The sequence below is a fragment of the Crinia signifera genome, chromosome 11 (assembly GCF_055691185.1).
Source record: "Crinia signifera chromosome 11, ASM5569118v1, whole genome shotgun sequence".
Taxonomy (NCBI): Eukaryota; Metazoa; Chordata; class Amphibia; order Anura; family Myobatrachidae; genus Crinia; species Crinia signifera.
The window spans coordinates 51,901,199-51,918,367 of record NC_139227.1 but is presented as its reverse complement, the minus strand read 5'-3'; the positions used below and the strand labels follow the sequence as shown (position 1 = coordinate 51,918,367).

Genomic DNA, 17,169 nt, shown 5'->3' with positions numbered 1-17,169 from the left:
TATGGGGGCGGCCATTTTATCGTGGTCCGTCTGCATAGAATTATTAATTGAAGCCAGGAGGGGAGCCGGTACGTGCAAGTATAAATCAGTTATTTAAAGGTCAACAAATTGCTTCTGTGACTGAGTTCTGGGTAATATATGTGTTATCTATCTATATTTCTTAACAGAAATATATATTTTATATAAGGTTTTATTGGGTTCTGTTGTGTATATGTATGTGTGTGTGTGTGTGTGTGTGGGGGGGGGGGGGGGGCACCAATATATATCTTGCCTCCGGGCATCTGGAATGAACTTACGCCACTGCAATGAATCGTCTTGCCCATGACTACCACACACTTCTCTCCTCTCCTCCTGTTCCCTTATCCCCCTGCCTCTTTCTGCTTCTTCCAGCCAATCCGACTGTCCTCTCTTGCCTGTCATTCAGGCTGCTGCAGCTCTATACAGCCATTAACCCCTGTGGTGCTGGCTGGGGATACCCGGGCACCACATGTACATGTTGTTCTGGTTTGGATTCCCTCTGGATATTGTTAGTTTATTAAATGATCTCATATGTATGACATATATTGTATATATCACACAATGCTTCATATTACTTATGTTTAAGTAGTTCAAATAGTTTATTCCTTGGACATGGACTGCAACCGCAGTTCAAGTCCCTTTCCCCTGGCTTGGAAAATTAGAAAATAAGACAAATTAGAAGCGTAGCATCTATTTGTGCTGTAAATTTAATTGTTATTTGTTCCATTTTGTTCCAATTATTTGTTCCAATTTGTATTTTTTTATTTTTAATTAAACAAATTGTCATTCAATATAGCCTGCTCTATATTGCTTTTACTTGTCAAAGCTACAATTTTATTGCTACAATGTTATTGCTTACAGCTCATCTGCATTATGAAAGCTATCAACTCTGCCTAGATATATTGACTCTGTAATGCATTTGCCAATTGTATAACTTAATATGAGGCATATGCTTCAATAAAAAAAAGAGTTAAAAAAGAAGAGAAGATGATATAACACTAACTCTGTATTATCTCCCTCATCTGCCTTAGTGAGCTTTAACACCTGCTTCAGTAAGAGCCGGGTCCTCTACTCGCCGGATGACACCCGCTTCCGGGTGTTACCTGATGGGAAAGTGACGGTGAAGAGACAGCTCACCCTCCATGATGGATCCGTCAACTTCATGTTGAATGCGTGGGACGCCTCCGCAACGAGATACTCTGTCCCCATTCTTGTGTGGAATGAGAGAGAACAGCAGGTACTGAGATCTGCAGGCTACAGGAAGCCGTTCCAAAGTTACATTATACAAGAGAGCGAAACTCCCAGGATGCTCTACTGCAGGGGGTGGTCATGTCCGGCTTTCCAGCTGCTGTCAGGCCAGACCTGTGGCAGGGCATACTGGGACATGTAGTTATCCAGCAGCTGGAGTGACACACACCCCATTAATGTCACTGTGGGGGAATGCCCTGCACTCCAGGAGTTACTGGCCATGTTCCCAGTCCCTCTCCCCAGAGCAGAAACTTAAGGCATACCTCCCAACCAGGGGCGTAACTAGAACTTCATGGGCCCCATAGCAAATACGGAAAGCCCTCCCCCCTCCCCAGGGACACGGTCGGGGTTAGAAAGAAGGAGGGATAGTGATTGGGAGAAAGAGAGGGAGGGCCAGCAATAGGGAAAGAAGGTGACAGCAATGGGGGGGGGGGGGGGAGTGAGAGAGTGATGGGGAGAGAAAGACAGTGATAGGGAGAGAAGGTGACAGCGATGGGGGGGGGGGGGGGAGAGAGAGAGACTGTGATGGAGAGAAGGTGACAGTGATGGTGAGAGAGGAGGGCCAGCAACAGGGAGAGAAAGTGACAGCGATGGGGAGAGGTAGAGAGTGATAGAGAGAGAAAGAGACAGTGATGGGGAGAGAAGGTGACAGCGATGGGGAAGAGAGAGAGAGACAGTGATGGGGAAAGAAGGTGACAGCGATGGGGAAGAGAGACAGTGATGGGGAGAGAAGGTGACAGTGATGGGGAGAGAAAGGAGGGCCAGCAACAGGGAGAGAAGGTGACAGCGATGGGGAGAGAGCGAGAGTGATAGAGAGAGACAGTGATGGGGAGAGAAGGTGACAGCGATGGGGAGAAAGAGGAGGGCCAGTAACAAAAAAAGAAGGTGACAGTGATGGGGAGAGAGAGAGAGACAGTGACAGAGAGAGAGAGAGAGAGACACACAGTGATGAGGAGAGAAGGTGACAGTGATGGGAGAGAGAGACAGTGATAGAGACAGATATTGATGGGGAGAAAATTAACATAGTAACATAGTAATTAAGGGTGAAAAAATACGTTAGTCCATCGCGTTCAACCTAGCTAACTTTTAACTACTGACTTGAGTAAGTCATATCTATAGGATTTCCTTAGTGGCCAAAAATGCATCCAGTAATCATTCTGCAATGAGTTCCAGAATGTTACTGCTTTAATGGTGAAGAATCCTCTTCTTAATTCAGTACGGAATTTATTTTCCTCAAGCCTCAGTACATGCCCGCGTGTCCTAAGTATAGGCCTGTTAGTGAACAAATCATCTCCCAGTTCCATATGATTCCCAATACTGTATTTGAACATACTAATCATATCACCTCTCAATCTCCGTTTCTCCAGTGAAAACATATTCAGCCTGGTTAACCTATATTTGTATTCTAGTGATTTGAGACCTTTTACTAGCTTAGTCACCCTTCTCTGTACCTGTCCAATTCATTTATGTCCTTTTTAAGGTGCGGTCCCCAGAACTGAACACAGTATTCCAAGTGTGTTCTCACCAATGCCTTGTGAATAGGCACTATCACATTGGCATCCCTTGAATCCTTTACCCTTTTAATGCATGCCAGTGTCCTGTTTGTTTTTACTGCTACACTTGAGCAGTGTGCACTATAACCCAATTTTCATCTATGATGACCCCCAGTCCTTCTCTACAGCAGAATTCCCTATAATAACGCCATTTAGCCTATAAGTAGCTTGTTAATTTTTGTTCCCATATTTATTTATTATTTATTTATTTGCAGTTTCTTATATAGCGCAACAGATTCCGTTGCGCTTTACAATAGTAAACAGTGATAAAACAAACTGGGTAACAACAGACAGACATGGAGGTAGGAGGGCCCTGCTGCAAGCTTACAATCTATAGGGATATAGGAGGGAAACACAAGGACAGGCATCAGTAATAGCATAGCAGTCCCAACAAGTTACAAGTCCAGAAGGGAAGCTATATAATACATAAGTGCCTCGGAGGGTTATGCATGTAGAACTTAAATATGATAGGCTTGCCTGAAGAGGTGAGTTTTCAGGGAACGCTTGAAAGTTTGGAGGCTAGCGGAGAGTCTAATTGTGCATGGAAGGGCATTCCATAGGATGGGAGCAGCCCGATGAAAGTCCTGTAATAGTGAATGGGAGCTAGTGATCCGCTCAGATGAGAGACGCAAATCTTGTGCAGAGCGGAGTGGTCGAGATGGGAGATATTGTGTGACAAGTGCAGAGATATATGCTGGTGCAGTATGGTTAATAGCTTTATATGCAAGTAGAAGTGTTTTATATTGAATACGGTAATATACAGGCAACCAATGGAGGGACTGGCAGAGCGGATCAGCAGACGATGAGCATCTTGCAAGGAAGATCAGCCTAGCAGCAGCATTTAAAATGGATTGCAGTGGTGAGAGTCTGTTCTTGGGAAGTCCAGTTAGGAGACTATTGCAATAATCAATGCGGGATATAATGAGTGCATGGATAAGAGATTTAGTAGTGTCTTGTGTGAGATACGGTCGTATTTTGGATATGTTTTTTAGATGCATGTAACATGATTTGGAGACAGATTGAATGTGGGGAACAAAGGACAGGTCAGAGTCGAGGGTGACCCCTAAGCAACGAGCTTGTTGGGTAGGGTAGATTGTCGAGTTGTCAACAGTGATGGAGATATCAGGATGGTAACTGTTCTTAGTTGGCGGGAATATAAGTAATTCAGTTTTGGAAATATTGAGTTTGAGTTGGCGAGAAGACATCCAAAGTGAGATGGCAGAGAGACATTCAGAGACTCGGCCCAAAACCACTGGTGACAACTCTGGGGTTGATAGATAGATTTGAGTATCATCCGCATATAAGTGATACTGAAATCCGAAGGAGCTGATTAGTTTGCCAAGCGAGGAGGTATAGATTGAGAAAAGCAGAGGACCTAAGACTGAGCCTTGCGGAACTCCGACTGACAGAGGTAGTGAAGAGGAAGTAGAGTCAGAGAAGCGAACAGTGAAAGAGCGATCAGATAGGTAAGATGTGAACCAGGAAAGGGCTGTATCATTAAGACCTAGGGAGTGTAGTGTTTGTAAAAGGAGAGTGTGATCCACAGTGTCAAACGCAGCAGAAAGATCTAGAAGAATAAGCAGTGAGTAATGGCCTTTAGACTTAGCTGTTACCAGATCATTAACCACTTTAGTCAGTGCTGTCTCAGTGGAGTGTTGAGAACGAAAGCCTGACTGAAGCGGGTCTAAAAGGGTGTTGGAGTTAAGAAAGTTTGTTAGGCGAGAGTAGACAAGTCTCTCAAGTAGCTTGGAGAGGCATGGGAGCTGAGAGATAGGACGATAGTTAGAGAGAGAGTTAGGGTCAGAATTGTGTTTTTTCAGAATGGGAGTAATCGCTGCATGTTTGAGCAGAGACGGAAAAGTACCAGTAGCAAGAGAGAGATTGCAGATTTTAGTTAAGGTTGGAATAAGCACAGGAGATAGATTTTTAGTGACTTGTGCAGGTAAAGGATCAAGAGGAGAGGTAGTAGAGTAGGAGGATAAGAAGAGTGCGGATACTTCCTTTTCATTTGTGGGCTCAATTGAAGAGAAAGTGCCAGAGGGTTCAGGTGTGGCAGAAAGAGGGTTAGAGATTGTGGAGCATACCATTTCATCTCGGATGTTATCAATCTTGTCCTTAAAGTAGGAGGCAAGTTCTTGTGCACTGATGGTAGCCGGTGGGGGAGGAGGGGGAGGGTACAGAAGAGACTTAAATGTGTTAAAAAGTCGCCTAGGGTTGGTGGCATGAGAAGAGATGAGAGATTGGTAGTATGTTTGTTTGGCCGTGTCCAAAGCATTGCAGTAGGAGTGGTAGCTAGTCTTATATGTGAGGAAATCAGTAATATTACGAGATTTACGCCATTGGCGTTCAACTTTACGTGACTGATTTCGTAGTTGTCTTGTTGTGTTGGAGTGCCACGGTTGGCATCTAAGCCTACGTGGGGTATAATGGGTAGCTGGAGCCACTCCATCAAGGGCTGTTTCAAGAGTCTGGTAGAGGTGGGAAACAGCAGAGTCAGGAGAGGTAAATGTAGAAATTAGTGAAAGCTGTTGTTGCAGGGAGGTGGAAAGTTGTGGAAAATTAATAGCATTAGTATTTCTGCGGGTTAGAGTAGGCTTGCATGATTTCTGTGTCAGTGAGCTTGAGGTAATGGAGGAGAGTGAGAGAGTAATGAGATTGTGATCAGAGAGAGGGAAGGGAGTGTTAGTAAAATCAGAGACTGAGCACAGCCTGGTGAAAACGAGGTCAAGGCAGTGGCCTTCCTCATGAGTAGCGGCGTCGGACCACTGGGAGAGGCCAAGAGAGGAGGTTAGAGAGAGGAGTTTGGAGGCATGCAGAGATGGTGGACTGTCAATAGCAATGTTGAAGTCACCCAGGATGATAGTGGAGATGTCAGAGGATAAGAAATGGGGGAGCCAGGCAGAGAAATCTTCCAGAAATTTAGATTTGGGAAGCCCAGGTGGGCGATAGATAGCAGCAACACGCAGAGAGAAAGGGGAAAAAACCCTTATGGAGTGTACTTCAAATGATGTAAATGTGAGTGAAGGAACTGGTGGGAGAACTGAGTATGTGAAGTCTTGTGACAGTAATATACCAACTCCACCTCCTTTACAGTTACCAGGCCTAGAGGTGTGAGTGAAGTGGAAACCACCATGTGACAGTGCTGCAGGCGAGACCGTGTCTGATTGTGTGAGCCAGGTTTCTGTAATTGCCATCAGATTGAAGTTGTGGGAGATGAAGAGGTCATGGATGGATGTTAATTTATTGCAAACAGAGCGTGCATTCAATAGGGCACATGTAAGTTGTTTGGTGTGTGGTGGGAGGCATGTGATATTTATGAGGTTAGCTGAATTTCTAGGCTTAGAAGCCATTAAATCTGGGTGGGTCAGGTGGTTGGGGCCTGGGTTTGGTGATATGTCACCAGCTAATAAGATTAGAAAGGAGAGATAGAGATAGGTGGATGTTTGCAGTTTTTTGTATTGGTGATGGGAAGTGGATGTGAAAGTACAAGTAGAGAAGTAATTAAAGAGCTCATGAGTGTTTAGAAGAGGGGAGTGAATAATGGAAGAGGCAATGTGCACAGAGTGGTGAGTGTCAGGGAGATTAAAGGATGGTTGAAGTTTGGTAAGTATGCCATGTAATGAAATGAGAAGTAGCATTGTGGTGAGCATGATGTGATAGTTTGTCTGTTGGTGACCAGGAAAAGGGGAGATTGTTTGAGAAAGTGTGGATTAAGTATTGTATTTACCTTGGTTGATGTTGTTCAATGTTTTATAACTGTTCTTTATAAGTAAATCCACTTTGTATATTTCCCACTTAGTAGATTTCTCAGTTCAAGAACTAAGTTCAAGAACTGCCCAGGCAGAGGACTGCCTTCTATATGACCAGATATAGCAGGACTAATTAAGAGAGACTACAGCTGAGGTCACATGACCAGCTAATCAAGGCCTGTGTAACATAAACACTAGCCAAGACATATACTACAATAAAGTATGCCTCACTGAACACAGCTTCAAACAGGTACAATAAAGACTAGAAACACATTAATAATACAGCATTTGTTATGCAAAGGGCAACAATACAGATTATCAGTTATAGTGTTTTATATACCAGTTTAAATCACATACATGTAATACTGCTGCAATGGGCTCATAGGGATTCATGCAGAGCAGAATGCTGGGACTTGTAGTGAAACGGACCAGTTTAAATCACATACATGTAATACTGCTGCAATGGGCTCATAGGGATTCATGCAGAGCAGAATGCTGGGACTTGTAGTGAAACGGACCAGTTTAAATCACATACATGTAATACTGCTGCAATGGGCTCATAGGGATTCATGCAGAGCAGAATGCTGGGACTTGTAGTGAAACGGACCAGTTTAAATCACATACCTGTGAGAAGAGAAATAAACAGAAGATCAGTCCATATTCAGGGAAATTCATGCAGGATAACTGTTCTTTATAAGTAAATCCACTTTGTATATTTCCCACTTAGTAGATTTCTCAGTTCAAGAACTGCCCAGGCAATGACTTTCCATTTTTCAATGTTAAACAGCATTTTCCACCTTTCCGCCCACCTTTCCAGTTTATTTAGGTCACTTTGTAGTGTTTCCACATGCTCTCCTGAATTAATTTCCTTACTCAATTTCGTGTTGTCTGCAAATATTGCAATTTTACTCACTCTAGGGCAGATTGATTAAGCTCTGTGAAGTCATAAAGTGTCGGTTTTTATTTTTTATCACCGGCCAATCAGCACCTAACTGTGAAGTTACAGGCTTGGTTTGAAAAATGACAGGTAGGAGCTGATTGACTGGTGATAAAAAACAGACACTTTATCACTTCACCGAGCTTAATAAATCTGCCCCATGTCACTTCCAATATCATTAATGAATATATTAAACAAGGTGGGTCCCAATATTGAACTACGGGACTCCACTTTGGACCTTCTCCCAGCTGGAATGTATGCCATTTACCACCACTCTCTGGGGGTTATTTTGGTTCACTCCTTCTGGCAAATTCCTTCTTAGATGGACATAACCATGTGCACTGCAGGTGGGGTAGATGTTACTTGTGCAGAGAAAGTTAGATTTGGTTGTGGTTTTACTTCAAAGTGAGATCTATATTGCAGTGTAGAAATAAAGCAGTCAGTATTTTCCCTGCACAGAAACAAAATAACTCACCCAAATCTAATTCTCTCTGCACATTTACATCTGCCCCCTGCAGTGCACATGGTTTTGTTCATCTAAGAAGGAATTTGCCAGAAGGAGTGAACCAGAATAAGGACTTCTGTCCCCGATTGTGCAACCAGTTTTTAATCTAATTGCAAATTGTATCCCCTAACCAAATATTACCCAGTTTCATTAATAACCTTTTATGAGGCACTGTGTCAAACGCTTTAGTGAAATTAAGCAGTATTACATCAACATTTTTCGCTAAGCCCAGCCCCCTACTGACTTCCTCATAGAAGTTAATTAAATTAGTCTGACATGATCTATTTTTGAGCCCATGCTGAGCCTTACTTAAGGTGACAGTGATAAGGAGGGGGGCAGCAACAGGGAGAGAATTTGACAGCGATGGGGGAGAGAGAAAGAGACAGAGAGAGAGACAGTGATGGGGAGAGAAGGTGACAGTGATGGGGAGAGAGAGAGGAGGGCCAGCAACAGGGAGAGAAGTTGACAGCGATGGGGGAGAGAGAGAGAGACAGAGAGAGAGAGACAGTGATGGGGAGAGAATGTGACAGTGATGGGGGGAGAGAGAGAGAGAGAGAGAGAGAGGAGGGCCAGCAACAGGGATCGAAGTTGACAGCGATGTGGGGAGAGAGAGAGAGACCGTGATAGAGAGAAAGACAGAGGGAGGACCAGCAACAGGGAGAGAAGGGGACAGCAATGGGAGAGAGAGAGATAGAGACACAGAGAGACAGTGATAGAGAGAGACAGTGATGGGGAGAGAGAGAGAGGAGGGCCAGCAATAGGGATCGAAGTTGACAGCAATGTGGGGAGAGAGAGAGACCGTGATAGAGAGAAAGATAGAGGGAGGACCAGCAACAGGGAGAGAAGGGGACAGCGATGGGGGGGAGAGAGATAGAGACACAGAAGAGACAGTGATAGAGAGAGAGACAGTGATGGGGAGAGAAGGTGACAGTGATGAGGAGAGAGAGGAGGGCCAGCAATGGGGAGAGAAGGTGACAGTGATAGGGGGACAATGAGAGGGAGAGAAGGTGACAGTGATGGGGAGAGAGACAGACAGTGATGAGGAGAGAGGGGGAGAGAGAGGAGGGACAGCGACAGGGGAGAGAGAGACAGCGACAGGGGAGAGAGACAGAAGGATGGAAAGAGATGGGGAGAGAAACAGACCGCAAGGGATAAAGACAGATAAACTTAAAATACATAACTGCAATACTGCAATAATTACTAAAATAAATAAGATATCCTGCAAGTCTCTAACCTCTGTGCCCCCTGCCTGGGCTGAAACTGCGGGGAAAAATTGTGTATGAATATAAAGTGGATGAAAACGGACTGGAGTATAAAAAAGGGTTTGCCACAATAGCAATGCAGCAGCAGCATGGATGGGACTACATCGCTCAGGTTTTGCGGTCAGTGCGGCCTCTAATGCTGAGTCCTGGAGTCCCGCCTGCGCTGCTGCACTAACAATTCAAATTACCAGCACTTTCACCTACTGCTCACCCGCTCCAGGCTTCCTGTCCTCACGCCCCACTCCTCTCAGTCATCCATCTATTAAAGGTGCCCATACACAGTGCAATTGCTGGGTGTGATGAGATGCGCGCTCCCGTCACACATCTCATCGCACAGCTCAAAAAGTATGTGCTGCACTTACTTTTTATACTGGATCTCATCTCATCTCATTGCATTTCAAAACCTATGCAATGCGATGCAATCTAGTCCAAATTGTATAATCTAGTCCAAATTGTATACAATAATTGTACTGTATATGGGCACCTTAAGAGCTGGCTCCTCTTGGCGGCCCCACTGCTGCTTTGCAACCGAATCATCCTCCTCCAATGCCCCACCCTCTTCCTCCTCCAGTGCTCTCTTTGCCATCGAGGGCATTCTGTGCGCTGCACCAGAAAAGCGAACTTGTCCCTCCATGTCCTAGATGGACCCCTCGACGGCACACTCCTGAGCTCTGGTCTGCAGGCCTCTGTTCTGGTGTGACAGGGTGCAGGTGATGCAGCGGGCCCGTGGAACAGTCCGGGCCCCATAGCGCCTGTCCCGCCCGGGGCTGGCAGTGTCCTGCAGTGGCGGGGGAAGCAGTTGGTAGTCCGTCCATGTCACCCACTGCTCTGCTTAGCAGAACAGCATTGAATAGATGCTGTGCACATGTGCACAGTATCTATTCCCGCAAACTGGGACTGAGGGCATGGCCAGCAGCTCACAGAGCCACTGGCCATGCCTCCACAGAGGAAAAATGGGGCATGGCCTCACGGGAGTGATGCAATTTGTATGCCACGCCCCCTTGTCTGGAACAAAAGGGGGATGCGCTTTGAGTAGGTGGTTTTGAGGTAGGTTGCTGCTGGATGTCTAGGGTAAACTACACAATTATCCGATAGAGTATACAATAGTGAAACAGATGGACACTCCTGCGCACACCTTCACCACACAATAATACAATGAAATAGACTTTCTAGGTATATAATAAAGATAATTATTTTATTGTGAATAAAAAAGACAAATAGTAGTCAAGTATATTTAATAGATCAATAAATTTAAGTTAATAAATTTAAGCAGAAAAAAGGGGAGTGCAGCCTAATACCGGTATACGTTATACAATACAATTACAAACAAACATAAAACATTTATGGGAAACCCTTGATTGGGTATGGATGGTAAAGTCTTATTCTGTAGGTATTGAAGCCTCAATAAGCAAAAGAGAGTGGATGGGGGAGGTGGATGTATACCACACTATTGCCGACAATCTGTTATCCTTATAGAATTGAGGAAAAAATAGGGTACCGTGTATGTCTCTTTAAGAGATGGCGTGGTGTCTGCCAGAAGACTTGTCTTCCTCACAAGGCTGCAGTAGAATAAGGCAGCGGTCAAGGAGGTCTCTGGAACACCACGCGTTTCACCCGCCACGCGGGCTTCATCAGGATGTGCAGAGTCTGTATTGTATTAGGCTGCACTCCCCTTTTTTCTTCTTAATTAATTAAAATTTAATTAAATTTTAAACTTAAATTTATTGATCTGTTAAAATATACTTGACTACTATTTGTCTTTTTTATTCACAATAAAAGAATTATCTTTATTATATATCTAAAAAGTCTAGCATATTTCATTGTATTATTGTGTGGTGAAGGTGTGCGCAGGAGTATCCATCTGTTTCACTATTGTACACGCCCCCTTGTCATTAGGCCATGCACACAAATCTCTCCTCCTCTTCTATTCTCTCTCCCACTTTCTCCTCTATCTCTCATTTCTCCCTCCTTTATCTACCCTTCCTCTCACTTCTCTGTCTACCACACTTTCTCCTTTCTCTCTCTCCCGTCTTCTATCTCCTTCTTTCCGTCTTTCATTCTCCCTCCCCTTCTCTCCCTCCTTCCTTTCTCCCAGGGGGATGCAGTCAATTTACCTACAATCAAAATTCCGATGGTCAAAATACCGACAACCATTGACCGACGGTCAAAATACCGACATACTTTACCATCCCAGTGGACATCCCTCCCCCACCTTCCTTCCTTTCTCCCCCTCTCCTTCCTCCCTCCTTCCTTCCTTCCTCCCCCCTCTCTCCTTCCTTCCCCCCTCTCTCCTTCCTTCCTTCCTTCCTTTCTCCCTCCTCTCAACTTCCTTCCTCCCCCCTGCTTTTCTTTCTTCCTACCTCCTAGTTCTTCATCCCCCATCTCCATCTTCCCTCTCTCCTAGTCCGTCCTCCCTTTCTCACTCCCTCTCTCCTTCATCCCTCCCTCCTCTCTCCTTTCTCCCCCTCTCTCCCCCTCTCTCCTTCATTCCTTTCTCCCCCCTCTCTCCTTCCTTTCTCCACCCCCTCTCTCCTTCCTCCTTCCCACACCTTACTTCCTTCCTCCCTCCCCCTCTCTCCTTCCTTCTTTTCTCCCTCCCCCACCTTCCTTCCTCACCCTCTCTCCTTCCTCCCTACCCCCTCTCTCCTTCTTCCCACACTCTCCTAGTCCTTTCTCCCTCTCTCCTAGTCCATCCTCCCTCTCTCCTTCCTCGATTTCTCACTCCCCTTCTCTCCTTCCTCCCTCCCCCTCTCCTTCCTCCCCCTCTCTCCTTCCTTCCTCCTCCCACCTTCCATCCTTTCTCCATTCCTCCCCCTCTCCTTCCTTCCTCCCCCTCTCTCCTTCCTTCCTCCCCCTACCTTCCTTCTTCCCTCCCCCTCTCTCCTTCCTTTCTCCCTACCCCCACCTTCCATCCTTTCTCCCTCCCCCTCACTCCTTCCTCTCTTACTCGCCCTCTCCTATATGCATGGTACTGATGCCCACTAGTCTAGCACATGTGGCGCTGGGGTCTGAGGAGGAGATTGCTGATATGGCAGATAGGAGACACCTTCCTATAGTGATCGCCATCACTTGTATCATTCCTGATGTGTTTTTCCTCTGATTTACCAGGCGATTGTGTGAAGGTTCCGAGAGAAGGTGATGGTGATAAATTGCTCAGGACCGGACCAGCTGGCTTTTTTTTTACTTTTATATCCCGCTATATGTACTGTCATTTGTCTGTGTGAATAAACAGTTTGTTACAGCAGAGATCCCCTGTTATGATATACTGTAAAAAAAAATCCCATTCAGAGGTATAAGCGTACGCAGTGGTGGCAGCAGTCCTCTGTATACCACACAATCCCTTTATCGTATACAAGAGGTGGATTATTATATATATGCACTAAGAACACAGATATGGGTATCTACCAAATATATATATATATATATATATATATGTATAGATGTGCAGACAGCCACTCACCACAGCAAGGGTAATTGGCTACATGCCTCTGCAAATGATGAATAGAGGTATATGGTGACCACAATCCCCTCAGGAACACAGAAACCAGCACGGCACTGCAGTTCTTTTGAATATGTTTATTGCCCTCTACGTTTCAGGGCTTCATGCCCCATCTTCAGGAGGAATAAAAAGGGCTGTATGCAGTGGCATAACTAAAAATATTTCTCCCCCCTGCCAAAACAATTCCCTCCGTTTTTGGTAAAGCAGCACAATGAAACTTGTAAAAATAAAAACAGAACCTGCTTTATTCTGTCAATGGGGCCTGGGAGGAGTGCATCCCTGAAATACAGCAGGCAACAGAAATCAGCAGCAAGCATCACACTACGGATACAGGTTTTTTCCCTGTATGCTGGGTGTGGACTCTACAGCAGGGTGGAAGGGCAGTGGGCAGGCACATGCAGGGCTCCTGCCTCTGCTGTAACCCTGCTGTCACGCTAGCAGTAGCACCAGCTGGAGTGTAACGGAGGCTAGGTGCCTTGATGTAAGGTTTTTGCATAGATGACAGAAGGGAGGGATGCAATTGGATAAAAGATAAAGATAAAGATACTGCGATACAGAAGATGAACTGTGGCACAAAGGTAATACTGAAGATATGAAATAACCAGAATCAATTATATATAAAACTTATTGTAAAGTTCGTAGTGGATGGATAACGAGGTTGAAAACTGAAGATGACTTGAAGTGTAGATTTGAAGAATAAACATAAACTTGAATAGTTGATTTGAAGGATTTACTTAAAGAGATGATTGAATTGAAGATTGAATGATTGAATGAAAGATTGGATGATTGGACGATTGGGTGATTGGATGGTTGATAGGATGAATCCGGGAAGTATTGCAGCAGGCCTGAGTAGCTGTGACCAGGGAGAGTTGCAGTGGAAGTAACCGTCAGGTGAGGAAAGGGTGATCCCCTTTGGGGGGCTAACCTTGTCCGGACCATAGAGGCGGCAGTAGGGTTCTGCAGGTGGATGGTCTTCACAGCAGGCGAGCAGGAGTGGATTCAGTCTGGAGATAGCTGATAGGCAGCAGCGCTTTCAGCAGGAGTGGGAGTCAGATGACCTTGATAAAGCTGGTGTAAGGCCAGCGAAACGCGTAGGTGCTGTGCTACTGTTGGGTTCCAGATCTAAGGACTTACATCGGAGGATCTACCTGCTCAATCGACTGCCCAATCTATCTCCCCTTTATTGGATGTCTACGGCTCAATTTCCAAGAAAAGCAAATATCACAGCCACAAGGTTGTAGGTGAGCTTTCAACAACTAGCTCCTCCCTCGTTGTGGCACACTCGGATTACAAATCGCCGTTCTTGGGACTCCAGCTCAAATCGGGACCAATTGGAAGGACAGTGCAGGTCAAATCCCACCGTCCCTTGCCTTGGGACTGCTCTTATAACGTGAGATCTGGCAACCTTATTTTTAAATCTACATTTTTTATCTACATATTTTTTGTCCATTTTTTATTATTATTATATGTTTGAAATGTTATACCATAATAGGTATTAATAAATAAGTGTATTTTTTACCTTTATAATTGATTCACTCATTTAATTTCCAGCGCTGCTATTCCTTGTAATTTTTTCTTGTTTCTCTTTGTGGGGACTGACCCTCCCCTTATATAGCAGCAGCTTATTGAACAAGCAGTTCATAACAAGCGCTCCCAGGAGCAACACCTAGTGTTGACCTCCTTTTTCTCTAGTGGGAGTCAGATGCCTAGGGAAAGGACATAATTGTACTGACTGACTGTTTGGCCCAGCTGGTCAGTATTTAAAAGGAGAGCTGCACTGTAATTGGCTGAAGGTAATTGGTAGTGCAGCCTGGTTGGAGAAACAAGAGAGAAAGAAACTATGAATGGGGGAGGGTTCTAACAGAAGTCCCCCCCTGTTCACAGATCCTGGCGCTAGTAATGGGAAGCAATAGATGTAGCTTCACAGGTGGCTTGTGCGATACAAGTATTTAAATTTTAGATTTCCAGCTGCAGCAGATGCAAATGAGACTGCTACGTCTCACAAATGTTAACGGGATGGGGTTTTTGCACTTGCGCTGCTGGGTCTAATAAAATGACCTGTGAACCATGCTGAACAAAAGGACACCTAGACACATTTGAGATATTTATAGCAAAATTTTATACATAAAAAAACACAATAAAAAATGTTTACATATAGATAAACAACAGATTAGTCTAAAAGCAGATGTATTGCAACATACAATAAATTTAAGTATATATTGAGTGACCCACTCCAGTGAGGTCGCAAGCTGAAAAGGATTATTGGGATAGGTATATCCGAGAGCAGGGTAAGCTCAATAATAAAGCAGCCAGTTTGTTAGTAGCAGAAGCCAAGTGGTTAGCTGGTGGGAAGTCTGGGGGAGGATGGGAAGCGTAGGTCAAAGCAGGTGAATATGAGCAGTGGACAAGCTGCGTGAAGCCTGTTAGCGCATAAAACGCCAAATGATGACAGTCAGGGAACACACTCAGTCCGTTTATAATATGCTCACCCTCCTTGTAGGTAGTGGTTGGAGGGCACGGGGAGCCCGATGGTAGGAGGGGCTCAACCCAATGCACGTGGTGGTGCCACGTCCGCAGACGGGTATCCTGCTGTGATGACCTTAGCAGGGAGCCTGGATGTGCTGCGGCTCGACCCAAATTAATAGAGGATGAAGTAACCCCAAATGGGGAATCCTGCTTGTGGCTGCAAGTCCGGGTCAGCGTTTTGTATTGGGAACGCTGAAGGTGACTAGAGGTAACTGCTGCAACAAGATGGCCGCCGCCAGGGAAGGTGACAGGTTTCAGAACCAGGAAGTGTTTGCAGTACACTCCAGGCAGCGTGTACAGCAAGGCCCAGGCAGAGTTCACAGCATCATGGCGCCTCAGTGTGGGAGGCATGGGTGGCAGACATGGTGGTCGTGACAGCACCCCCTCCTTTACAAGTGGCCCCAGGACACTCCTTAGGCTTAGCTGGACATTTCCTGTGAAAATCTTTGATTAGTTTGGGTGCGTGTAGCTCTGTGGCATTGGTCCAAGATCTCTCTTCTGGGTCATATCCTTTAGAGTCGATCAGGTACTGGAGTCTCTTGTACCTTATACGAGAGTCCAGGATGCGAGCCACTTCATATTCCACACCCCTGTGAGTAAAGACTTTAGGAGATTTGGGGAGACTTGCATGATATTTGTTTAGAATCAATGGTTTGAGTAAGGAGACATGAAAAGAGTTGGGAACCCTTAAATAATGAGGTAATTTTAATTTGTAGGCAACCGGGTTGATGATCTGCATGATTGGAAAAGGACCGATGAACCGCGGTGCAAACTTCATTGAGGGGACCCAAAGGCGAAGATTCCGTGTGGACAGCCATACCTTATCACCTACTTTTAAATTTGGAACTGCTCTTCTTCTATGGGCAAATTTTTTGTACCTTTGAGAGGCGCTGACCAAGGATTTCCTGACCTTTCTCCAATGGTGACGCAGTTGCTGGAGATTTGCTGGAGAAGGAAGCCGCTGGAAATCAGGAACCTTGGGATGGAAGCCCTAGTTAATAAAAAAAGGAGTAGAAGAAGCAGACGAGTGATAGTGATTGTTATGGCCAAACTCGGCCCATGGCAATACCTCAACCCAATCATCTTGAGAAGAGGACACATGTAAACGTAAGAATGTTTCTACATCCTGATTGACTCTTTCCGTTTAGCCATTAGATTGTGGATGACAGGCTGTACTAAAGTTGAGTTGAATCTTGAGGACTTTACACAATGCTCTCCAGAATTTCGCCACAAACTGAACCCCTCGATCGGACACAATCTCTTTGGGTAGTCCATGGACTCTGAAGATCAATTTAATAAACAAATCAGCAAGCTTGGGAGCTGAAGGTAACCCCTTCAGAGGTGTGAAATGCGCCATTTTCGAGAATCGAATGATAACCAACCATATGGTACTATAACCATCTGAGGATGGTAGATCTGTGATGAAGTCCATCAAAAAATGAGTCCACGGTCCCCGTGGGATCGAGAGTGGCCTCAATGGACCTATTGGCGCTAGATTAGATTACTTATTTTGGGCACAATGAGGACAGGATTCAATATACTCTTGCACATCCTTTTTTTAAGCAGGCCACCAATATTTTCTGGACAATAATTCATAGGTCTTTTGAACCCCTGGGTGCTCGGAGAATTTTGAATCATGGGCCCACCGCAAGACTTGACTCCTTGAATTAGGTCTGACAAACGTTTTACCTGGAGGCACCGATACTTGCACTGTGGTAGCAGCAAAGGCACTTGGATCCAGAATTGGACTTCCTTCAAAGGATCTGGACTCCTCCTCTGTTTCCCATGACCTAGAAAGAGCATCTGCTTTGCGGTTCTTTACTCCTGGAGAGAAAGACAACTTATAATTAAATCTGGCAAAGAATAATGCCC

At 45.1% G+C, this 17,169-nt stretch overlaps 1 protein-coding gene across 2 annotated transcripts in view; it reads left to right on the top strand.

Annotated features, from left to right (window-relative positions):
- Positions 1 to 12,512, top strand: part of LOC146045182 (cadherin-1-like) — a 32,563-nt gene extending 20,051 nt beyond the window's left edge. For both annotated transcript variants that reach the window (XM_083163890.1, XM_083163889.1), the window contains 2 exons: positions 1,050 to 1,255; positions 12,381 to 12,512. In XM_083163890.1, the coding sequence (XP_083020016.1) occupies positions 1,050 to 1,255; positions 12,381 to 12,392 (218 nt within the window). In that variant the 3' untranslated portion in view covers positions 12,393 to 12,512. The remainder of the gene's footprint in view (positions 1 to 1,049; positions 1,256 to 12,380) is intronic.
- The last annotated feature ends 4,657 nt before the right edge of the window (positions 12,513 to 17,169 follow it).